At 37.4% G+C, this 26,726-nt stretch overlaps 1 protein-coding gene across 1 annotated transcript; it reads right to left on the bottom strand.

Annotated features, from left to right (window-relative positions):
• Positions 1–264: 264 nt before the first annotated feature.
• LOC139656828 (paired box protein Pax-1-like) lies at positions 265–11,347 on the bottom strand. The gene is made up of 5 exons (XM_071534453.1): positions 11,219–11,347; positions 8,929–9,546; positions 6,497–6,624; positions 4,836–5,064; positions 265–2,539 (listed from the first exon to the last, which is right to left on the bottom strand). The coding sequence occupies exons 1-5, from the start codon at positions 11,220–11,222 to the stop codon at positions 2,469–2,471; spliced, it is 1,050 nt and encodes a 349-aa protein (XP_071390554.1). The 5' UTR covers positions 11,223–11,347; the 3' UTR covers positions 265–2,468.
• Positions 11,348–26,726: the final 15,379 nt, after the last annotated feature.

Raw genomic sequence — 26,726 nt, forward strand, 5'->3', positions numbered from 1 at the left:
GTTGGATTTTGCTAAAATAAATAAAATTATGAAAGTGAATTATTACTGCATTGTTGTCAAGACCAAATCCAGGTTGCTACTGTAACCCATCTTTAAACAGAACAGTCTACCTAACTTAGATGTCATTATATTAGGATTTTCTTTATTTGACAAAGTAGTAATGTGGATCATGGTATCACTTAACAGGTTTTAAATCAGGGGTTCTCAAGGTGGTGTCGGGGGACTCCAAGGGGTTCTTGAGGGGGTTTGAGGGGCCCCAGAAAAATGAGAAATAGTTTAATTTCACTAAACAATTTAATTCACCAGACAGTTGTAGACAGTTCTACAATTCAATACTAAATCAACAAAAATCTTGTTTTAAATGCCTTGTAATTTTTTTAATTAGTGACGTTGACTCCATTGTCACGGTGTATTTCACTTGTAAAAGGTTTGTGTGGAAACTCTTGTGCAATTATTGACAAGACGACTCCTAACCAAAGACATCCATGCATGACTTACACAGCAATCTCTGTGTAAGTCATGCACAGATGTTTGTTTTTACTCATCAATTACCCCAAATACTAAAATGTTGATTTCTTCTTTTGTGTCTTTATTTTGGGAAGCAGCCATGTGCTTTACATAATAACAATTTCTCAAAATATTGCAATAAATATTCTACATTAGCTGTTAGGCCTATATTATTACAGATATATACTAATATGTTAGTTAAAGTTATATTGTTTGGAAGTATATGTATGTATATGAATATGTGTATGAATATGTATGTACAGCATTATGTAAGTATATTCGTATGTATGTGTATGATGTGTTATGTACATATACATACATACTGTATATACATGTACATATAATGGATCTTATCAAATGTAGAGATATTTAATAGTTGAACCTCAGGTAAAAAAAATTATTGTATTTGACTTCCTGCCATCTATTCTCCCACCTGATCTCCAAGTGATCTGGAAGAACCTTTTGCCCCTTTGTTCTCTCATTAACACCGAGATACATTTTATTTTGCATGCCTTTATTAAGCACAGTTATAGAAAAATATACTTACAGCTTTGCCAATATATTTTACAAGATTAAATATTTCCAATGCAATTTAAACTTTCCCTTTCATGACAACAAAGGGAAAATGTTTGGAGCCTCGAGAAACAAAATGATTTCAGTTCAGGGCGAACCAGAGAAATTAAAAGTGACCCGTTAGTGAGGTTAAAGGAAAAATCCACCCTGAAACACTTCAACACTGTTAAAAAAAAAACAGCTATTGGTGATGGATCTTGTATTCCTGGGTCCATTTAGTTGTTTGTTGTGTTTTTCTTCTTGGTGGATAACCGGCCAATCGTAGACGAGGTGACGTCACCTCCAGATATTTCCAGCAGCTCCAGTGGAGTTTGATATGAGAAAATGTTTCAGGATGTAAAACCTCAGCGGTAAACATCAGGTTTTGGTGTCAGTCCCTCAGAATCAAAGAGCGAGGGCTTCTTTCTAGAGCCGCCATTTTGCACCGAGAGACGATCAACAATCATACAGGGAGAAATCCATCAGAGAAGAGGAGAGAGACCAGTTTCTCCACCCACAGGAGCAGGAGAGAGACCAGAATGCAATGCAGCAGAGAGACAGGTTGGGACAGGTTGGGGCGTGGCTGCAAGACACCGGGGACTTCCCGGTCGGCTGCTGAACAGCGTTGCTTTCATGTGCTATTTTCTCGTAAAATCAAACCCAATAAACTATAAACAAACATGGCCATTCTGCAGCTTAACAAGCTAATTTAACAAACTTAATTTAAACAAATGTTAGTTATGATGCTGAGTCTGATTTTTCCATCATCTTGAGAAGGCTAAAGGTTATTGTATTGTTGTATTGTTATTGTTGCGTCATGGTTAGGGTTAGAGTTTAGGGTTAGGGTTACTCTGAAAAAAAAAAAAAACACATTTTCTACAAATTTGAAACTTCATTATCCAACTTTGAATGGTGTTCACATGAAATTTTCCAGCAGAAAATTAGATTTTCTGATATATAAGATCAGATATATGATACCAGATATATGTGCATGTAAAATTAACATTGCAGTGTTAATGTTTACATGCCCGTACAGCCATCTTTGATTGAACGCAACAAGTTCCCGCCCCTTCTCTGCGTGTTGTTGAAAGGCATCCTGGGAAACGTAGGAAATCACTAACTGCAGTAGAAGAAGACGAGGCAGGCTGAGAGAACGTGGGTTCACCAAAAAAGATTAAATTACAACACTTCATCACTAAATAACTCCTGGAATGTGTTGAGCGTCAGACCGATGATAAATAACAGTGGGAGAGGATCTGCGGTGGATTTCTCCTTTAAGTCTCCAGACAGCGGCTGGTAGAGAACACGGGCCAGTCTGTAACGAATCTCCCCGGAAATAAAACATGGCGTTCATTAGAGTCCCATTATATCGTCCATTTGTGTTAAATGAGCCTGGAGCGTCTCTGTGGTCAGGAGGCTGCAGAGAGTCCATGAGCCTCCTGCTGATGCTTGTTCAGCGGACTGGGAGGTTTCCTGTCTCCTGCAGGGAAAACAAACACAAATAAACTTATTTTTCATCATCATAATAACTATCATTATCATCATTATCACCATCATCATCATAATTATCCCTAGTTTATATATATATATACAGTAGGTTTCTTATTCAGTAATCCATTCAGTATCCGCATTTAAATAAGTAATCAAGCCCGTTAGTAACATTGTAGTAACACTGTAATGTTAGTAACAGTTACAGTAACATCTGTAAGTAAATCCATATATGTTACGATATACATGATCACCATCTCCGTCATCATATCTGATTGGATACATTTTAGGAGGGTACTATAAAAAATATCAGAGCACTTCCCAATATAGGAATATTATATAGCCGATAACAGAGATTATACATTCCTAATTTGTTTCAACCGTTTAGTTATCAACAATGATGAACCCAAATGACAGAAGACACTGAAAAATACTGAATCATTTGTAAATAATTATCTGTTTGTTGAGCTTGTAGTTTATGAAGAAATTGTTTTGTTATCCCAGAAATGGTTTTATCCCTGGTCTGCTCTGTATTTCTATACAGTTTATTTATGAGCTTGAAGCTGCTGGTTCTGGTTGTAATTACTACATTCAAGATAATCAGATAGAAAATTTGGATCGTGATCACAGTTTTGAAGTTTTTATGAAAGAATTGCAACCTAATTTGGGGAATATTTTGATTTCTAAAAGGGACAAATGACAAAAGTCAGTCAATTTCAAACCTTTTCTCATTTATTTTTTAGGACAAAATGGATGAACGCCATTAAAAGTAAAGTTTATTTCACTAGAGAATATTAAAAACAGGGCTTTGGCAGAAACATCGTGTTTTTGATATGCTCTAGTTAAATAAATCTAAAATCTAAAATATATATAATAAATCTATTTTGTATTTTTAGATTATTTTTTTGGTTGCACCTCTTAACTACAGTCCAGTCTGACTGAACACACTCTGGTCTGCCTGCACTTTATTTAGTCCCATTCACAGTTTACACAGGAGCTGCTATATCTATAATCTGTGTTTTATGGTCTGTAGCATCATGGCAGCATAACATACTGTATCTGCTAACTTCAAACCAAATTTGACTTTTCCAGTCAAAACCAGAAACTGTCTTTCCTGTATAATTTGGGACCCATTTAAATCTTCACATGACCAAAGTTTGGGTCCCAACCCATGAAACACACACACACACACACACACACCCACACACACACACACACACAGAGAGAGAGAGAGATCACTGAGTACAAATATACATCATTTAGCAGAAAATGAAGCCCCACAAATGTGTTTTTATAGCAGAAAACATACAACAGACGTACTGAAGCTTTTTAGGGTTCAGGTTTTTCGATTTTTGTTCTAGCCAAGCCACAAAGTCAGAAAACTCACATCTTCTAAATCGCTTATCACCAGGGAGCTGGAGGAGGGAAAACCTGCCTAAATTCAACATATCCACATTTTATTTGTGTAATTTACCCACCTTTACTCACCGTTTTAGGCTCGCAGAAATTCTTAATATACATCATAATAAGTAGTAAAGGTTTAGGTTTCATTTTCATTTTCACACTGACAATGTAAAAACTCATTGTGCAATTTAGTGAAGCTAAAGTGAAGGCAGACCTTATATGATTCTTATACAACCTTTGTTTTAGGAGTTCATCCCATATACTATGTGTTGTGTTTATATGTATACTGTATATGAAACCTATGAATTTAACAGTATGAAAATGGCTGCTCTCATAGTGTGAGTCTTACAAGATTCATAGTAGATTTTTGTGTGGATTATAAGTTACTTGCTATGAAATTGGCCACTTGCATATAGTAATAAACACAACTTGACAGGTTTATCGTTGTCGTGTGAAAAACTCCTCTAACTCTATTTTTGGTTATTTTCAGTTTTTAACTGTAAGGTGAAGGGTCCAAATCCAGAACTGCCTGCTGGTGAAGCTGAACACAAGGCTGTTCTTCTTATAGGACGCATATAAATCCAGGCTTACCCCGGTGCTACAGAGAACCTTTCTAAACGAGTTCTTTACAGCAGTGGTTCTCAATCTGGGGGTCGGGACCCCCCAGAGGGTCACAAAATAATTTTGGGTGGTCACGAGATGATTTATGGGATAGGGAAAAAACATACAGTATTTCTTCTATAATCAATCAAGGGGTCATGAGCCAAAAAAGTTGAAAACGATTGCTTTACAGCACCATAAAGGGTTCTGCTAAGGTACCACCCTAAAGAACCATTTTCTGCTGTGTAGAACCGGTTTTAAGGAGAATATAAATCCAGTCTCACCCTCTCTCGGTGAATGCTTGAAAGAAATCCCAGCGTGGAAATCTCCACCGTGCATCTGTGTGGTGTTGGGATGGGTGAGACTGGGAGCCAGACTGGGAGCCAGACTGGCAGACTGGGACTGCCAGTGGGCTCCGGTGGTCATGTAGTTCCCTCCAGGTCCGTAAACCCCGTACTGGCTGGGTGGAGAATAGGCACAGGCCGAGACATAACTGGACAGACTGGAGGAAGACTGAGGGAAAGAAAACATTAAAAAAAGAAATAAATAGTTTTACCCCAAAACACTATAGATTTATTTTAAGAAGAAAATGTTAAATAAAATGTAATTAAATAATCAAAATAAAACATATACTACTACTACTACCACTACTACTAATAATTATAATGTATTACCTGAACTTATTCAGTATTTCTAAAATCTAGAGGATCCAGTTTGTGAAAATCATTGGATCAACCAAGGGGTCTGATAATGGCTGGAGACTACCAGCCATTATTATATTTAAAAAAAAAAAAAATTTAAAAGAAGCATCATTAAGTTTGATTTTGTGGCATTTTGGGGGGGGATTCTAATTTTAGACAGAAACTCTTCAAATTGTTTTGTTATTTTCAGTGTCTGTCTTTTTGAATCCTCAGACCAACACAACACAAGACAAGTTAGACCAGTAGTCCTAATGCACTGCGACGGTTCATAACTTTGCAGAATAACAACAACGCTGCCTTTTCATTTGTTATTTCTATTATTAGTGTATGAAGCTGCAGGCTCACTCACTCTTCTCCACTCTCTGTTTCAGCCTCGCTGTATTGGAGCCGCACTCTGCAGCTGCTGTGATTCTATTCTGTTTTAATTCTTCTGTGCGTTTGCCTCACAGCATTTATTCTCTTCAATTCTTTATTCATAATTCTTTGTGAAGTGCGTTGTATCTCTAGTCTTCTATAAATAAAGGTTATCATTATTATTATTATTATTATTGTTATTGTTATTGTTATTATTGTTGTTGTTATTGTTATTATAATTATAGTCAGTATGGTGTAATTGCATCCCTTTCTTAAACTGAAAACAATGCTGCTGCTACTATTAAAACTACTACTAGAATAAGAATAAGAATTCATTAAGTAATTAAAGTATTTAAGCAATTATTTTAATACCAATAATAAAATCAGTAAAGTTTAGTAGACGTAATTGCATTCCCGTTTTTAACCGAAAAGACAGGTCAGGAAAACTTTTTTTTTTAATTTTTGGTTTAGTTTTGTTTCGTGTTATTTTATTTTAGTTTAGTTTAGTTTTATTGTTTTGTATTATTTTATTGTTTTTTTTAAAATTTATTTTGTCTTGTTTTGTTTTGTTTTGTTTTGTTTTGTTTTGATTTATTTTATTTTATTTTATTTTATTTTATTTTAGTTTAGTTTAGTTTAGTTTAGTTTAGTTTAGTTTAGTTTATTTTAGTTTAGTTTAGTTTAGTTTAGTTTAGTTTAGTTTAGTTTAGTGTTGTTTTGTTTTGTTTTGTTTTGTTTTGTTTTGTTTTGTTTAGTTTAGTTTAGTTTAGTTTAGTTTAGTTTAGTTTAGTGTTGTTTTGTTTAGTTTAGTTTAGTTTAGTTTAGTTTAGTTTAGTTTAGTTTAGTTTAGTTTAGTGTTGTTTTGTTTTGTTTTGTTTTGTTTTGTTTACCTGTGTGTATTTGAGGTCTGTCTCGTGTGTTTTCTCGGCTCCAGAGGCTCCAGAGGGAAACGGCCGGCTCATGCTGCTCATGCTGCTCCAGTCCTCCACTTTAGCTGCGTATCCAGAGTCAGTCAGAGCTGAGAGGAAACATTAAAGAGGAAACATTAAAGAGGAAACATTAAAGAGGAAACATTAAAGAGGAAACATTAAAGCAAAAATCAACATCAGACTCACTTATTTCATTTAACTCAGCTGTCTGCCTCTGCAGCTGTTAAGGTGGAAAACACTTTCACACACAGACAAAACAAATCCACCTTAACCAGTCAGTCACACATTCAGTCTTAAAATCTTATTTTTCTTTCAAACAAGGGAAAGATTTTGCTAATTTTGAGGTGAATATAATATTATTCCACTGCTGTCAGTATGTTGAAACCAGGCAGATCACTCCACTAATATCAAGAAAATGTAATTTATTGTTGAAAACTCCTAAGACAAGATGATACGCATTAGGAAAAAAATGAAAATATCTCACCCTTTTGCCAGATTGTTTCACTTGTTTGAAGAAAAATAAGATTTAAGACTGAACACCAGACTGTCTTGTTAAAGCGGGTTATTTTTTGCAGTGCGGAGCTGAGTTTTATTATAAACACATGTTTTTCATTTAAGGATTTAAGGGAAACTCTGGGATAAACATGCACAGTGCAAACTATAGGCCCGGTCTGTGAAAACAGGTTTTTAGACTATTTTTTAGAATCCTTATTTGTTATAATGTATTTTCATTCATACAAGGATTTTTCAGATTTCATTGGTGAGAAAGTCTTGTCTTTATGTTCTCAGGGAAATAAGAAAAATCTCTCACTAATTGTTAAATTTGTATTTCAACCAAAATCACCTCAGAGTTACAACCAAAACTGTTCCTCCAGCAGCACAGATCCTCTTTTATCATTTGTTTATATGTTGTTATACATATTAAAGACTTTTATTCTGATAATTACAATGATAATTTGTAGGAAATGGTCATTATAGCCAACATCCATCTTCATACAGAAAATATTTTTTTCTCTTTTTTTCTATTGCCACCCATTGTAAGTTTCCTCAAGGCAAATCACTATAACATTCCTATAATGTTCTTATATGGACTTAAAGTGTATCTATAGTGTATCTATATGATATCACTGTAATATTCCTATAATATTCCTATAGGGACGTACAGTGTGTCTGTGGTACTCAGTAATGTGCTTAATGGTATTTTCTCCTATGGTATCACTATAATATTCTAATAATAATACTATTCTTACAGTATTCCTATATTTTAGATTTATAAGCCTAGTTACAGCCTCTTATGGTATTACTAGGATTTTCTAAGATTAACATTTAGTAGCTGCTTGAAATGCTTTGGTATGATAACTGTGTCCTTCTAAAATCTATTTCCTATGGTATCTCTATAATATTCCTATAATATTCCTATGGGGACAGTGAGTCTGTGGTGCTTTACATTATAATGACCGAATTGTTTAGGATTTTCTAATAATTTTTTACCTATAGCTGCATCATATCTTAAAGCTTGCTGTGATATTTGTACAGTATCTTTCTAAAATGTATCATGGTATTTTTATAATATTCCTATAGTAATTCCTCCAGGGACTTACTGTGCCTATGGTACTCAATAGTGAGATTACAGTGACATTACAGTACTTAATGGTGCTTTTAATCTCCTATGGTATCTCTATAATACCCCTATAATAATCTTCGCATGGGGAATTATAGTGTCTGGTACTCATTAGTAAATTTATAGCGACTTAATTGTTATTTATTATATTTTTATCTGCTATGGTAATATTCCTATAATATTCCTATAGTGATTTATAGTGCGTCGGTGGTTCTCAATAGTGAGTTTACATACAGTGACCTTATTTTATGGTATTTTCTTTAATCTCTTATGGTATCACTATGGTATTCCCATAATATTCCTATATAGTGACTTTGTAATAATAGTGACTTTCGAGTGGCTTTATGGTGGATTATTTATTATCTTGGTAACATTTTACTTTACAATGGCTTTATTCCAGTGTATTAACCTGTGGAAGAGTATTGTAAGAACACAGTGTTACTGTGTAAGCAGCTACTTGATGAAAATCTCCCTGATACATAGCCTAATGTAGGCTACAAAATGCATTTAAATGGCTTAATAAAAACGGTGTACCATTGTAGCCTAAGTATAGCTACATTATAGCCTATATTAGGAAGATTTCCATCAAGTAGCCTACCTACACAGTAATATTTTGTAGCCTAATACTTTTTCATAGGTAATACAGGTTATATAGGCTACACTGGAATAAGGTCATGGGAATCCTATGTTTTAGCCTACTATGATATTTGTATATATCCTTCCAAACTTTACTATAGGATCACTATAGCAGTTTGTAAGTGTTTCCACCCACCGGCAGGGTCCATGAAGGCTCGGATGCCCAGGATGTTGCTGACCGTGTGGACCGAGGGCCAGCCCCGGGCCAGGCCGACGGGCCCCGCGGGGCCGACGGGGCCGCTGCCGGTCTTGGTCCCGGTGGGGGACATGGGCCCCGGGTAGGAGTAGGGGTAGACCGGGCCGTAGGGCAGCTGGGGGCCCGGCGGCTTGCTGCTCTCATACTGGCCCGGCTGGGACAGACTGCCGATTTTGTTTCTCAGTATCCGGCTGATGGAGCTGACGGACGGGACGTTGTACTTGTCGCACACCCCGTCCGACAGCAGCCTGTCCCGGATCTCCCAGGCGAAAATGCCCGGGTCTCCCTGCTTGTAGTCCCGGATGCTCCTCACCACGTTGGGGGTGGTGACCCGCGGCTTGCTGCCGCCGATGGCCCCCGGTAGGATGGACCCCGTCTCGTTGTAGCGGGCCAGGATCTTGCTGACGCACCCATGGGAGACGCGCAGCTGCCGGCTGATGTCGCACGGCCGGATGCCGAGCTGGGCCAGCTCCACGATGCGGATCCGGACCGGGTTCGGCAGCGGCCGGCCGTTCACAAACACCCCGCCGAGCTGGTTCACCTCCCCGTAGTTCTGCTCTGCACCCAAAGACAGTTTAGATTCAGATAGATGCAGATGGACCACTGTGTGTGTAGTAGGCTAGTAATAATAACGATTTCCTAATAGGCCTAATAATAATAATAACAATAACAATAACAACAACAATAATAATAATAATAATAATAATAATAATAATAATTAAGAGTTAAGTAATAATGTTAAGAATTACAATGAAAAACATTACTATTAGGCCTACTACTAATAATAGGTTTATCATCTTTATTTATTCTGGTTTATTTCTGTATTCAGTGTTCTGGTGTCACCGGAATAAAGGAATAACATCGAGACAGACATTATAGCCTATTCTCAGGTAATTAGCTTATAATTAAAACATTTTCCTGCTAATTTTGTGTTTTCGGTTTAAGAAAGCAACACATTACGCCTACTGACCTTAATTAATTTAATAGTAATAATAATAAGCCTAATATTTATTTATTCTCGTTTATTTCTGGTTATTCTAACCTTTAGTTATTATTCTGGTCACCGGGATAGAGGAATAACAACAGACAGACATTATTTATCTTTATGGAAATTCAGATTAGGCTACAACATTTTTCCTGTAGGCTACATTTTGTGTTTTCAATTTTACCCAGGCCAGGGGCGCCTACTAGGCCTACAACAACAACAACAATAATAATAATAATAGTAATAATAATAATAATGATAATGGCATAATAACCACTTTTATTTATTCTAAAATGAAGTTATTTTTAATTTACAGTTTATTTCGGTTTAACGAAGGGGCGCAATGAGCCTACTAACATTAATTAGTTAATAATAATGCTATAATTATAATAGACCTATAGGCTTCTAACTTTTATTTGTGCACTTATCAGAAAGAGATACAAAGCGCTTTACAAGATAAATAACATGTTACCAATAAATGAAAAGTGAAAAATAAAGAAGAAAATAATAATAATACAATTGTAAGCCTGTAACTTTACAGTGAATTTTCTCACTTTTCATTCCATCTCATTTGAGCAATTTTTCTGGGTTTTTACACTACGATAAACTCATTTAATTTCATGTCAGACTTTAATCTGACGCTGAAGAAGAAATTTATATTTCCGTGTTTATAGCTCCGTCTTACTGGTTTTCTATGCTAAATGAATCAAAGTTCTATCTGAAGTTTCATATAATATCCTCCGAGTCGAAAGCATTTGCCCAGTTTTCATTTCATATATCTGACACGTTTATCTAACAGTAGAATAAACAACCACTAAGCAACTTTTCCCACCGATGTAGCCAATATTTTAATACGTGGCCTAAGGACTAGATTATCGTCCTATATCCTAAAACTGTCTATAATTGAACATTAACCGTAACAGACGCATCTGCTCGGTTTTTATTTCATTAGTCTGTATTTAAATCCAGGCATTTATCTGCCGCTCCTGTCTTCATGGATTTCCAATGCAACAGTCGAATAAACTGAAATTTCCAAACGACCAATAAGCAGCCAGCTTCTCCTGTGCGACAATCTAGAGGAAAACATCAGAAATGATGCGCAAATCCGCGTCTAGACCGACATGAATCCAGATTAAACTGCAGAGACGCAGAAGAGTCCCGGCATGCTTCACTGTTTCTGTTCAGACGCAGTTTTTTGTTTTTTTTTCATCTGATTTCTTCAAAATTGTAGTTTATTCTTCTTACCCATCGGCCCCGGTTCCTCAGCAGCGCTGGAACATCAGACTGGAAGACCGACCTGCATGCTGCTCCGCTGTCCGACCTGCAGCCTGCAGACTGGGACCAAACCAGTCCGACTGCAGACTTTACCTCAGAGGATCCCCGCTCTTCCTCCTCCTCCTCTTCCTCCCCCGTCCCCCCCCCCCCCCCCCCTCTCTTTCTCAGCACTTCATCTTCTTCCTGTTTGCAGAGCTGGAAGCTCATTTGGCGGCAGAGCGGCGTCCACACCCTGAAGAAAGCGGGTTCCTTCTGTGAAAGGTCTTTAGTTCTGTTTGTACTTTAATAAGATATTTCAAAAAACAAACAAACCAAACGAACTAGTAAATCAGAATAAAGAACCCAGTGTGGTTTCCTTAAAAAAAATGCTGGTTTGGAACATTTTATTCTTAAATCGTTCTTCATAAAAGTTACAGACTATACAGTAGGAGGCACCGTGAAGGTTATACCATGGGACGTCTTTTTTTTTTTTTTAGCATCTTTTGGATCTGTTTTTTTCTACCCTAGTCAAATGCAAATTTAATTTCTTTATCACTGTACATCTACAGAGTTTTCATATTTTACAAATATCCTATGAGATAAAAAAAAAATATATACATCATAAAGGTTTTCCATCCCATCACGGTGACACTATAGGAAACACCATCCTGTGTAGAAACATGAAGTTCTATAGAGAACGTTTCTAAAATGGTTCTTTACAGCGCCATACAAGGTTCTGCTGTGGCAGAAACCTAAAGAACCATTTCCAGGTTCTATGCAGAACCTTTTTTCTTAAGAGTGAATTCTAGTAGAGTCAAAGTCATTTGCCACCTTAGAAATAAATGGACTTGTGTTGACTAACTTGGAAAAGTTAAAGCGGATCAGTGTGATAAATTTAGGTCATCAGTCTCCAAACTGTCAGCTGATATTATTTATAACTCATTTATTACCTATATATTATTATAAATAGTGGAATGACAGGAAATAGAAATATTGGAAAAGAATGCAGTGGACCTGGAGTAAAGTGTATGTTGAAGCTTCTGTAATATTGGAGTGTTTCAAGTATTTGATTATGAATTTGGGTTTATTTGAATGCAATTGTTTGATTGATGTTTCCTTTTTCCCTCTATTTCCCTTTATTTTGCTTCATCATCACTGTAGTAAGTGAAGCTCCACCCTTCAGCATCTTCTCTGAGATTTAAAGGTTAGATATAGCAGGAGTGTTGCTGCCAATACGTGCGTCACTTCCACCAAAACACATTCCTGTAGTCTACAGCTTGTTCAGAAGAAATAAGATTGAGATAAGATGATTCTAATTTGGGTGATTTGGCATTTTTAAACAGGGACAAAATTTCCGTTAAAGTTTTAATCTTGCTTTTTTTATCCAGTCTCCATCTTTGTCCCTCAGCCTCACTGTGGTGTTTCTGCTCTGCACTTCCCACAGATCACCTGTCAATCAAACAGTGTGGGCGGAGCTTGGATTTTCTGTTGCTGAAGTTTGACTTTCTCTTCTCTCTGTCTGTTCAGTCATGGTGGCTATCACTGCTCATGCTAACTACCCAGTTCTTCTTCTTCTTCTGTTTATTCCAAACAAACCGGAAACGTAAACACGTAAAAACACAGACACCGGCTGTTTAGAACAGAGAGTGGAGAAGCTTTGTGAACTGGATATACTGTAGGCTGAATCACTGCTGAGTTAGAGAGAGAGAGAGAGAGAGAGAGAGAGAGAGAGAGAGAGAGAGAGAGAGAGAGGAGCAGAACAGAGGAAAATGTCACAGATTATTACTTTAAAGCACAAGTTTTCATAATCCTCTCATAGCAGAGAAACTGAAGGTTCTGCTTCAAATTTCCCAGCATGCTTGAGTTTTGAGAGAAGGCAGTTAACCAGAGGAACTGAGTCACAGTCGATTAGAGCAGTGTTTCTCAATGTGGGGTCCGGGGACCACCAGGGGTCCTTGAGGGGGTCCCCAGTAAATTGATGAATTGTTAAACTTCAGCATTATTTCATTTACAAGAAATTAACACAATTAGAGAATGTAGAAGAATGACTGTTTTGATCATAGTTTCTCTGTTATCTCTCTACCTACAATACAGACAGTCATGGAATTCTGGATAAAATCATATTTAAGAATAAAAATATTCTCAGATTTGGGTCAGAGAGACAAAATCTCATCAAATGGGGGTCTGTGGCCCTAATGCGTATTAAATTAGGGGTCCTTGATTTGAAAAAAGTTGAGAATCACTGGATTAGAGCGTATACTTTAAGTTTTCTGCTCTTCCTTGAATCAACAGGCTTCACCTGAAGAAATGTGTCGGGTTTCTTCTGTCACACTTAAAGGTGTTGAAGAAAGACGGTGGAGAGGTCAAAGGTCACGGCTCAGTGGGTTCTTAAAGTCTCCCAGTGAAAGAGAGAGCAGTGAAAAGGCAGCGTCTCCCTAATGTGATGTATTTCCTGTTGAAACAGGATGTTGGGGCGGGACATAACGCAGGGAGGGATCATTCAAAAGTCTAAATGGGAGATCAGTCAGGGAGAGAAAGGCAGTTTGATTGGATGGGAGGGGCGGAGGGGCGGGACTATAGAGTTTTTATATTTACGCCTCCTGGTGCAGATTTTGATCTAAAAGTACAAAAAAAAAATCTAAATTTTGTCTTTTTTTATGTGTTGTTAAATAGGTGTATATTATGGCATGGAAAATTAGCTAACGAGGTGAAAAAGTGTAATTTGTCATGACTTTAACCTGTGGCACGGGACTCCACATACACAACAACTTGTTTTCATGAATCTGGAGCCAACAGGAAGAGTAAATCCGTCCAACTTGAGCTGAAACACTTGTGTTTCCGAGCTTGTATGTTAAGAGAAGCCAGCAGCTGGTTAACATGCACAGATCCAATCCAACAAACATGACTCATCACATTTTAATATCATGTTCAGGATCAGAGTCAGTTTTATTAGACAAGTAATTTACACATACAAGGAATTCAATTTTGTGTTCATGTAGCTCACATTAAATATAACACAACACAAAGTTATAAAAACGTTATATAAATTTAAAAATAGAAGTTTAGGAAACAGGTGGCTTTTAGAAGTAGGCTAGTATGTAAAAGAAAGCAGTATATAAGTAGGAGAAGAACATGAAAAGGTCTGTGTATGTAAAATCTTAAAAATAGGAATTTTGGAATAGGTTTCAGAAACAGTGTGTTTTCTGTTTCCAGTCCAACCCTAACATTACAACAGTACAACACTTCTCATCCTGGACTCCACCTGTGTGACCTGTTGCCCTCTGGCAGGCGCTACAGGACCATCAAAGACCTCCAGATTTAAGAACAGTTTCTTTCCCTGGGCCATAAGCACACTTAACTCCAACAAGCAGTGAATGACCGCTCACATGCAACATGATGAACTGTCTTTCTAGGGCATCATACTGGATCTAGTGCAATAATTACATTCATACTTGTGCAATAATTACATTTATTCTAGTGCAACAAGTACACTTATTCTAGTGTAAAATTACATTGTATTTATTTATTTATTTTTAGTTATTATCTTAGACCCTGTGTTGTTGGCTGTGGATGTTTGTTTGCTGAGGTTGTTTTGTTTTGTTTCTGTTTTGTTCCCCTGTGTCTTTTAATTGCACTGATCAGGAGTAGCGCTCCTAATTTCGTTGTATCCTGTACAATGATAATAAAGTCAGGACTAATGAAACTTAAAGATTTAGTTGAGTTACAGACATTATTATTTATGTACAGGGCAAAAAGCAGAGTATTACCAGAAAAGTTACAAAAGTTGTTTGTTTTTAGTTCAGAGGACAAGGACCATAGAAGGAAATTTAATTTGAAGCATCAGTATGCACGGACCACTTTAAAGCAGATGTGTATTTCAGTTGTTGGCGTCAAACTGTAGAATTCTCTACAGAATGATTTAAAGGGTTGTATAAATATCTTTCAGTTCAAGAAAATGTATAAAGAAAGAATAATTAGACTATATGAAGTGTCAGGTAATGGGTTTCCTTAGTTGATGGTGAATTATTGTGTATGGTTTTTGATTCTTCTTTATTTATCATGTAACTGTAAGTACTGGTTGTTAAGTATCTGTAATTGACAGATACTTAGTAAGTAAGGGGCAGGCAAAATAAGATTTTCTTCTCCCTGCTCCTTTTCGGTCATGGAATGTGTAAATTGAGTTGTGTTTTGATTGTGAATTGAACAGTGCACTACGATGAGCGGAACAAATAAATAAATAAATAAATAAATAAAGGCTTTGTATTCTATTCGACATGTCGGCTTGTTTGAAGACTTGGTGACCTGCAGCGTTTCCGATGCGACGGCGCCTCCTTTTGGACGCTTCACTGCATTACAGTTTTTCTCCTCGTCAGTGGAAGGTAAGAAAAACTTCACTGTCCATGGCAAAATAAAACACAGGAGCTCTTATATAATGTTAAATAATTAAGAATTTAATAGGATTATCCTCAGGATTACAGCAGCCCATCATATTCTTCCTCTAACTGCTCATTCCCCCTGTGTTTTCCTTTGCCGTGGACAGTCGGTTTTGAATTTTCAAATTAATTTAGAAATAATTTTGAATTTAAAATAATTCTTTCTGGGTTCATCTCATTGTAATGCAAAAACCCTTGATGAGTCTTGGTGTGAAGGACTGTTGAACTTGGAGGAACCGATCTGAGTCTAGACAGTAGAGAACATTCATGAACCTGAATCATATTGTGCCAAAATAAAAAAAAGTGAAAATGAAAAACTGATTTTGCAGACTAGTGTGATGGAAGTTTATAAACCTAAAAAAAAACCCAACATAATATATTTAGAGAACATCTCTAAGTTGTTGAGATGTAAGTTGTGTCATGTTGGTGTTTTCATTTATTTCTTTTTTAGTTTTGAAAGTAAAGATGCTGTATGAATCAAGGATCTCTCACTTACTGACATCTTGCAGCATTGGACAGTAAAGTATTCAGATCTTTGACTTAAGTAAAAGTAGCAATATCACAGTGTAAAAATACTTTGTTACAAGTAAAAGTCCTGCATTCAAAATGTTACTTAAGTCAAAGTACAAAAGTATTAGCATCGAAATATACTTAAAGTAGCAAAAGTGAAAATAGTCATTATGCAGAATGGCCCATTTCAGAATCATATATATCATGTTATTGGACTATAATTATTGATGCATTAATGTGTTCATCACTTTAATGTTGCAGCTGGTAAAGGTGGAGCTAATTTTAATTACTTTATATACTGCTGGGTAGCTTAACCTATAAAAATATATCATAATTTATTAGTTGATTTATAATTTCTATTAATAATCTAAATCTGCAAAGTAAAAGCTGTCAAATAAATGTAGTGGAGTAAAAAGTACAATATTTCCCTCTGAAATGTAGTGGAGTAGAAGTATAAAGTTGCATGAAATGGAAATACTCAAGTAAAGTACAAGTACCTCTAAATTGTACTTAAGTACAGTACTTGAGTAAATGTACTTAGTCACTTTCCACCACTGCAGCTTCCTCCAGAATATTTTGAGATTCATTTCTACTGTGTTTCTGTCTGAAAAACTGAGCTGCAGTTCATCTGTCAGACAGCAGGTGGCAGTCTTTACCCAGAGTTGACGAGCTGTGGCAGGTTGGGAACTGCTGTCTGTACTGTCTGTTACTGTGAAGTGAACTGGCTGCCTACTTGAAGTTGTTAGCAGAAATTTAATCCATTACAATATAAAAAAAAAATCAATAACCTGATCTGATTACTTTCAGTTGCTTTTGTGTTGCTTTGCCTCCAAAATCTCTGAATCTATTTTTTTTTTTTATCCTAATTTACAGAATATAGTTTGAATGACCAGGATCCACAGGTGTGACCAAGTCAACTTTGCTCGAGTCCCAAGTCAGTCTCAAGTCTTGAGGCACAAGTCTCAAGTCAAGTCTCAAGTCTAAATGTAGATTACCAAGTCAAGTCCAAGTCAAGTCCATGTCATTAATGTCAAGTCTCAAGTCTAAATGTAGAACAGCAAGTCAAGTCAGAACAAATCAAGAGTCCAGTATCAATTTAATATCTTAAAGAAAACTAAATATCTAGGACTTTTCAATGCAATATGGTTTTAATAGGATAAAAACTTGGTAAGAGCATCAACAGAGTTTCAACTTCAATAAATCTTTGCAGACAGTAGAATGAAGTGTAATGGATATTTGATAATGTGTGATAATTTATTGAAGGGAAACAAAACTGTTTTTGCTCCCCAGTGATGCTGGGGGCAGAAAAATGGAGGCTGAACAGAAAGCAATGATTATGAATGAAATCATCACCATACTGTAAACAAACCAGACCCTCAGTGTTCAGCCTGTCAGCCTCTACCAGCCTCTACTCTGCATCCTCCATTGTTTCTCCTTCACCTGGTGGATCTGGAGGGAAATCTGCTGGATCGCTTTACGGCACAAAACAGGAAGAGGTTCTGTTCTTCCAGAGCAAACGGAGCTAAAGCTGAAAGAGTTTCTGGCAGCAGATCACTTCCAACAATATAAATGTAGTCTTAATGTGGAGAAAAACTGGCACTAACAATACTGGTGTGAGAGAGAGAGAGGAGAACAATCGTCTCCAACATGCTCTCATTGGTTTACAGGCATTAGAACAAGATATCACATGTTATTTTGACAAGGATATATTGACGTGTAAAATGATAAACAGAGCAACTTTAAAAGTCCAGATTTTTAAATAACTGACATCTGTTTGACACTTGATTCATTCAGCTGTTGCTCCTATCCAGAGAGACTAACAGTGAAGTCAGCAGTAGATAAGCTTCACTTCCCAGATCACCAACATTACAAGCAACCAGTAGGAAGCAGGTCAAAGGTCAGAGGTCACAGGGTCCTGATAATGATGACCATGTAACACAGAGAAGTGCTGGGAAAAGAAAGAAGAGAAATGAGAGTTAATGAGAGACGTTTTTTTTTTATTGGATAATTTTACTGGTTCTTGAAATATTCATGAAAGGTAATTCAGTATTTGTGTTTTGTTTTCTGCTCCTCGACCGAACATTTAAAGAGGAACAGCAGGCTGGAAAGTGTCGAATGAAAATATCTAATTTTCAGGAAATAAAATTTGATTTCAGACAGAGCAGCAAGTGTTTTACAGCTGATCCAGAGAGGTTTGAAAGGGTTTTATAAGATGAAGATTATTATTTGTCTGAACCCACAGAGCAGCAGCTGATCCTGCAGCTGCAGACGAAACATGAAAATCACCAAACTATCTACATTATCTATCTATCTATTTTTTTATTTAATGTAATTCAATTTTTAATTTGATTTAATTTAATGTAATCTTATTTCGATTTTGTTTGTTTAATAAAATTAAATAAAAATAAATGAAATCTTTATCATTTTCCCTTCAGATAATTTTATGTAGACTAGTGAAAAAGGGAAGTCTCTCTCTCTCTCTCTCTCTCTCTCTCTCACACTCTGTGTGCACAACCTATAACAGATAGAGATAGAGCAGTGTGTGTGTGTGTGTGTGTGTGTGTGTGTGTGTGTGTGGTGGATGAATGTAGAGACAGTCTATTGAACTCTGCAGTTTGAATACCATGACAACTCCCAGAAGCCTCAGATTTATTCCCAGCAGTCTGTGCGGCTTTGTGCGGGGGCGGGAGAGGAGGAGGGGTGTGTGTGTGTGTATGTGTGTGTGTGTGTGTGTGTGTGTGTGTGTGTGTGTGTGTGTGTGTGGCGTCAATCAAGCCATTATCTCTGCTGGGGAATAAATGCTAAATCTCTGGTGTTTCCACAGAGGAAACCAGCAGACGTTCGGAGCTCTTTGTGTTTAGCTTAGCGCTGTTTGCGGAGGCCGACCACACACACTCACACACACACACACACACACACACACACACTGGTAATGATGAGTGTGATGTGTTACTAAACGCAGCATGATGCTGTGTTGATTTCAGATCAGTTGCCATGTAAACACTCATCTGCTACTTGAGTTAATCCTCAGACTAAACATTGACTCAGTGAAATGACTCTGATCTGCTCAGAAATCACTGTCTAATCTGTCTCATGTCTAATGTCTCCTTTTGTCTCACGTTGTCTCCTTTTGTCTCATGTTGTCTCATTTTGTATAATGTTGTCTTATGTCATTTTATATTGTCTCATGTCGTCTAATGTCTCATTTTGTCTCATTTTATCTAATGTTGTCTTGAGTTGTGTCATGTCGTCTAATGTCTCATTTTGTTTCATTTTGTCTTTCATGTTGTCTCATGTCATCTAATGTTGTCTCATATCGTCTAATGTTGTCTGATATTGTCTAATGTTGTCTCATGTCATCTAATGTCTGATATTGTCTCATGTTGTCTCATGTCATCTAATGTTGTCTCATGTTGTCTAATGTTGTCTCGTCGTCTCATGTTGTCTCATGTCGTCTCATGACGTCTCATGACGTCTCATGTCATCTCATGTCGTCTCATGACATCTCATGTCGTCTCATGTCGTCTCATGTCGTCTCATGACATCTCATGTCGTCTCATGTCGTCTCATGTCGTCTAATGTCGTCTAATGTTGTCTCATGTTGTCTCATGTTGTCTCATGTCGTCTAATGTTGTCTCATGTCATCCAATGTTGTTTCATGTTGTCTCATGTCGTCTAATGTTGTCTCATGAAAATAAAAATAAAATGTAGCCGCAAGCGGCAATGGACGGTGTCCAAGCACAATATGGTCATTTGTCCAAAAGTGAGAAACTTAAGACATTACGCTTAGTTGTCAAAACTTAGCAGGGTGAGGGGACAGCATTACCCATGGGATTTGAATCCACAGTCTTTTGCATTGCAGACCAACGCATTAACCATTAGGCTACAGAGTCCACCGGGGGAAATAGAGGGAGCACAAAAACAGCAGGGCCAAGTTACGAGACTGTCCAACCTATTGGCCGTTAATCAATTACATCGACTTGGACATGGTCCTAGAACTTGTGTACAAAGTTTCATACAAATCCATTCAGTCAATTATGAGATATAAACTTTTTGCATTTGTAGCACCCACTAGTGATGGAACTCCAAATGCTTTTGTGGGTGTGCTCAAGCAACACTCCTCAACAAGTGTTTCAAATTTTAGCTTGATTCGATGAATGGTCAAGGACTTATGGCCAATTTTGTGTTAGGGCATGTTTTGTTAAAAGTTTATCGGTTGATAAAAGCCAACAAATTGAAAGAGCACGGTCCCAAGATGCTCCACACCAAGTTTTGTGTGAATCGAATGAACGGCCTAGGAGGAGTAGCGAAAAAACACTTTCAGACAAAATTAAAAAATGGCGGAAAATCTAGTCTGACGGAAATGGGCGGGGCCTATACGGATACATGCGGAATCACCCAAGAAATCCAGTGGAAAAGGATGATTCTACGACCTACGGTTCTGAAGTTATAGGCCAAAACGTAAAGTTGCTTGCTATAGTGCCACCATCAGGCCAACTGACTTGGGTTTTGTTGCCTGAGTCGCGGCTGAGACTTTGGACCTATCTGCCAAGTTTGGTTGCTGTAGCTCTTACGGTTTCTGAGATCCAGATACTTTTACGGCAGAAGAAGAAGAAACTGCGGAATTATAATAATCCTTACAAAAACAATAGGTGCTGGGACCCCTAATGAAATTCAACGAAATCTTTATCATTTTCCCTTCAGATAATTTTATGTAGACTAGTGAAAAAGGGAAGTCTCTCTTTCTCTCTCTCTCTCTCTCTCTCTCTCACTCTCTCTCTCTCTCTCTGTGTGCGCAGCCTATAACAGATAGAGATAGAGCAATGTGTGTGTGTGTGTGTGTGTGTGTGTGTGTGTGTGGTGGATGAATGTAGAGACAGTCTATTGAACGCTGCAGTCTGAATACCATGACAACTCCCAGCAGCCTCAGATTTATTCCCAGCAGTCCGTGCGGCTTTGTGCGGGGGCGGGGGAGGAGGAGGGGTGTGTGTGTTTGAGTGTGTGTGTGTGTGTGTGTGTGTGTGTGTGTGTATGGGGCATCAATCAAGCCATTATCTCTGCTGGGGAATAAATGCTAAATCTCTGGTGTTTCCACAGAGGAAACCAGCAGACGTTCGGAGCTCTTTGTGTTCAGCTTAGCACTGTTTGCGGAGGCCGACCACCCAGCAGGATCCCAGTCTCCCAGTACAATACTCACACTGGGAGCGGGACTCATTGTCACCCACATCACACACCAAACTGGGACCGGCAGCAACTGGACACCCGGATGCGTTTAAAACCACGTCCAAAACTCCTGGAAAGCAGAAATCCAAACCTGAAATCAAACCTCAGCTTGTCTGGTTAGGGAAAATTTGAATGCAGTTTAGCAGATTTGTGAATCATCCTGATCAAAAAGCAGAGGTGTAAATGTTGTGTTCATGTGGAAATGTCATAAAAGTCCATGTTTCACAGCAAAAATAGACTAAACCTGTTCCAGTATATTGGGAATACTGCAGGAATCAGTTCCCTGCCTCAAAGAGCTGCCGACACGGAAAGAATTTCATTTTCATGGGTTTCAGTGGAGAGTTTTAGTGTCTAAATGCTGTTTCAGAGGCTTTTCCACATTAAGTTCTGGGGAAACTGGTATGAACCTGGACTTTTTTTTCCCTGCAGTGAATCAAATTTTGATTTTAGCTGTTTAAAGTTATTGTGAAAATGTCAAAGCACCAGGAATGAAGCGCTGTTCTCATGTTTTTACACCTTGAGACAGAAGTGATGAAAACCAGCTACCAAGCTTGATATGAGTCATTTGGAGTGAAATTTCCTTCATTTTTCATCTGGGCTGCACTCAGAAAGGTTATGAAAGTTACTTTTAATAGTAATTAGTTACTTTGATTTGTTGTTTATCTTAAAAAGTAAGTAGTTATATTACAGAGTGACTGGTTAGAGATGCATTGCTGTAGTAATATGACGTGTGTTGTCCATCAGTGTGTTAAAATGCTAAATGCAAAGACGGTTGCTCTGTTTTTAAAACAGGAAGCCAATCTCATTTAGATGAAGCAGATTTATCAGCAGCTTGTCATCTGCAGCAGATTTTCACTTTTTTCTTTTTTAACAAAAATGAAACAATATTAGAAAAAAATAAGTGACGGCATTCTAATTTTCAAAAATATCTAGTAACAGATTACAAGAATTGAAAAACGAATGTGTTACAGTTTTTGTACAATTGGTTACAAACTTTTCTCAATACTGACTCCACTTTTTCAAAACTCTTCACATTGTTGTCTGTACCGACACGCAGCTTGGCACAACAGTTCATTTCACACCCAAAATGCACCAAAACTACCAAAACACTGCATACTTGTGTCAGAATCAAACAATTCTACCAAAACACCAGCACTAGTTTTCTCACAATTACCTAAAAAAACACTAACAACAAGTAGCATTACAGCAGATGCGTCATTTTATGGCAATCTTTGATGTAGTAAATCATTTTGTGCTCTCTAGTTTTTTGTTGTGTGTATATATATATTTTTGTTACCATTGTTAATTGTATAAGAAATGTGTACATTGTCTTATTTTACAGTAAACAAAGTTCCCATTACAAAATACAGTAAGAATGGTTCCTCTTTACAGAATGTACTACAGGATACTACAGGAACAAGTCATAGGAATGCAACAGGAAAACAGGAAAATGTGCTTCTTCTTTTTTTTGCCATAAAGTAATTGAAAAATAAACTACAATAAATGAAAATTGCTGTAAGGAAAACAAAAGTCAATACTGTAATAGTTTGCTCAAAAAACAAAATAAAAAAACAAAACATACAAATCATGTTACTGTAGTCTCCTGCGTTTGGCCACATGTTTTCCTCCACATCACACCTGCTGTACAGGTGGTAATGAGATGGGACTGAAATGGGAATCACCTGTGGTTGGTCTCATTTACATAATTTCAATCAATAATTTTTTCACTATTTGTCTCCATAACCATCTTTTTTTAGGACTTTGAATGTATTTCAATGGAATGGGATGGCAAATTGCTGTCCACTTGAATGTATGTTTTGAACTTGTAAATTTAAGTTTTGAAAAGAGGATGTAAGCATGTGCAGAATGGGCTGTAGAGACACATGGTTCTGCTGCTGGTTGACTTTGAGTGAGAATTCAAGAATTTTGAAAGCTGTGGTCATTGAATGTCTTTTGTGTTAAACCAGTGCATTTTGTGTTAAAGCAAGGCAAGAGTCAGTCACAGTTTGGTCCGCATAGACTTCTGGTGTGCTAACAGTGTGAAGAGTTTTGAAAAAAGTGAGTCCAGCATTGAGACATGCTTGTAACCAATTGTAAAAAAAACTGTAATCTCAGCACACACACCCTCACACACACACACTGGTAATGATGAGTGTGATGTGTTACTAAACGCAGCATGATGCTGTGTTGATTCCAGATCAGCTGCCATGTAAACACTCATCTGCTACTTGAGTTAATCCTCAGACTAAACATTGACTCAGTGAAATGACTCTGATCTGCTCCGAAATCACTGTCTAATCTGTCTCAGGTTGTCTAATGTTGTTTTGTCTAATGTTGTCTCATGTTGTCTCATGTTGTCTAATATTCTCATGTCATCTAATGATGTCTCATGTTGTCTCATGTTGTTTTGTCTAATGTTGTCAAATGTTGTCTCATGTTGTCTAATATTCTCATGTCATCTAATGTTGTCTCATGTTGTCTAATATTCTCATGTCATCTAATGTTGTCTCATGTTGTCTAATATTCTCATGTCATCTAATGTTGTCCCATGTCATCTAATGTCTATTGTCTCGTGTCGTCTAATGTCTCATTTTGTCTCATTTTGTCTCATTTTGTCTAATGTTGTGTTATGTCATCTAATGTCTCATATCGTCTAATGTCATCTCATGTTGTCTCATGTCATCTAATATTGTCTCATGTCATCTAATATTGTCTCATGTCATCTAATGTCATCTAATATCGTCTCATGTCATCTAATATCGTCTCATGTCATCTAATATCGTCTCATGTCATCTAATGTTGTCTGATATTGTCTCATGTTGTCTGATATTGTCTCATGTTGTCTGATATTGTCTCATGTTGTCTCATGTTGTCTAATGTCGTCTAATGTTGTCTCATGTTGTCTTATGTTGTCTAATGTTGTCTAATGTTGTCTCATGTCGTCTAATGTCATCTAATGTCGTCTAATGTCTAATGTTGTCTAATGTCTCATGTCGTCTAATGTCTAATGTTGTCTAATGTCGTCTCATGTCGTCTCATGTTGTCTCATGTCGTCTAATGTCGTCTCATGTTGTCTCATGTTGTCTTATGTTGTCTTATGTTGTCTCATGTTGTCTAATGTTGTCTCATGTCGTCTAATGTCATCTAATGTCGTCTAATGTCTAATGTTGTCTAATGTCTCGTCATCTAATGTCGTCTAATGTCTAATGTTGTCTAATGTCGTCTCATGTCGTCTCATGTCATCGAATGTTGTCTCATGTTGTCTCATGTCGTCTCATGTCGTCTCATGTCATCGAATGTTGTCTCATGTTGTCTCATGTCGTCTCATGTCGTCTCATGTCGTCTCATGTCGTCGAATGTTGTCTCATGTCGTCTAATGTCGTCTCATGTCGTCTCATGTTGTCTAATGTCGTCTCATGTCGTCTAATGTTGTCTCACGTCGTCTAATGTTGTCTCATGTCGTCTCATGTCGTCTCATGTCGTCTCATGTCGTCGAATGTCGTCTCATGTCGTCTCATGTCGTCTCATGTCGTCTCATGTCGTCTCATGTCGTCTCATGTTGTCTAATGTCGTCTCATGTTGTCTCATGTCGTCTAATGTTGTCTCATGTCTGATATTGTCTCATGTTGTTTAATATTGTCTCATGTCGTCTAATGTTGTCTTATGTCGTCTAATGTTGTCTCATGTTGTCTCATGTCGTCTCATGTCGTCTCATGTTGTCTCATGTCGTCTCATGTCGTCTCATGTCGTCTCATGTCGTCTCATGTCGTCTCATGTTGTCTAATGTCGTCTCATGTTGTCTCATGTCGTCTAATGTTGTCTCATGTCTGATATTGTCTCATGTTGTTTAATATTGTCTCATGTCATCTAATGTTGTCTTATGTCGTCTAATGTTGTCTTATGTCGTCTAATGTTGTCTTATGTTATCTCATGTCGTCTAATGTTGTCTCATGTTGTCTCATGTTGTCTGATATTGTCTCATGTTGTCTAATGTTGTCTCATGTTATCTCATGTCGTCTAATGTTGTCTCATGTTGTCTCATGTTGTCTAATGTTCATCTTATGTGTCTGTCCTAATTAACCTAATTGCATTAGTCAAAGTGAGTCCAATGCAATGTAATATAATTTAGTATCATGTAATGTAATATAATTTCCAGTAACAGTCAGGTTGGTGTCTGGTAAACAGATTTGTCTTGTCTGATGTGCAGCTTATTCGGGATAAATCTACGATACATTAACATAATAACAAAATACATTTTTATTTTATTTTATTTTTGCCTTCGTTTTTATTTCATTTTTTATTTTATTTTATTTTTTATTTGAATTTTACCTTAGCTGATGCTGAAAAGAAGACATCAGCCATATAAAGTGTGTTTGTGTTCAGGAATTTTCCAAAGAGAATAAAACTGTATTATCTCCATTTAAAAACCTTTGCAAGGCAGAAAACCAGTTGAACATTCTTGGTAAATATTTCAATGGGCACTGTGTAGCACTCAGCTCAAACCTGAGTCAGATGTGATCCTGTAGTTTTCTTCTCCTGAAATCTATTTGGAAGTCATATCTAAAATAAAATAAATCCCTTCAGTATTCCCTCTAAACTGAGAATGTATCCCACTGGCAAAATAATAATAATTCCATCCTGTCAGTCATCAGCTGTTGCAGAAATGTGGTTTATTTATATCAGTAGATTTGGAAGTTCACATTAACTGCAGGGATTTCACCACAGCTTTGAGTTTAATGAATTCCCTCTTCATAAAGAAAAAGTTCTCGGCCTTGCAGGAAAAGGTTCCAGGCTTGTAGGAACCCTGTTTGGTGCCGTAAAGAACCATTGAAAGGTTCTGTGTGTCTCGTCGGGATCACACGGCTCTAAATGTAAATGTCTCATTGCTAAATCACCTCTCCCTCAGTCCCACATCCCATAATAACCATTCATCGCGTCTCTGAAGCACCAATAACAGAGTTTCCAGTCCCGTTTTCACACCCTCATCCACTTGACTCCCGGACCCGCCTCCGTCCTTTTCTCCGCTTCTCTGTGTTTTTTTTTTTTTTTTTTTTTTTTCCTCCTTATGCATTTTTCATCGGGGTGTCGGTGTTAAAGCCTCCGGTCAGGCCGTTTAGCACCGGGCTCCGCTCCCTTAACGCATTCATGAGCTTTAAACTCCCTGCAGGACGCGTCGAGCAGCAAATCCCGGACACTTTAGGACCGAATTCCTCCCGTTTCTTCTCTTTTTTAACGGGCTGCAACCGGTGAAACGCCGCCCGGTGCGCGGTTCAGCGGTAAAGCAACCTGGACTTTGGTGTTTCCCGGTGTTTTCCTTTTCTTTTCTCCCCGTT

Source organism: Centroberyx affinis, unplaced genomic scaffold (assembly GCF_046629955.1).
Source record: "Centroberyx affinis isolate AG114_WGS23_722 - 3 ecotype Tasmania unplaced genomic scaffold, CSIRO-AGI_Caff_v1 ptg002550l_1, whole genome shotgun sequence".
Classification (NCBI taxonomy): domain Eukaryota; kingdom Metazoa; phylum Chordata; class Actinopteri; order Beryciformes; family Berycidae; genus Centroberyx; species Centroberyx affinis.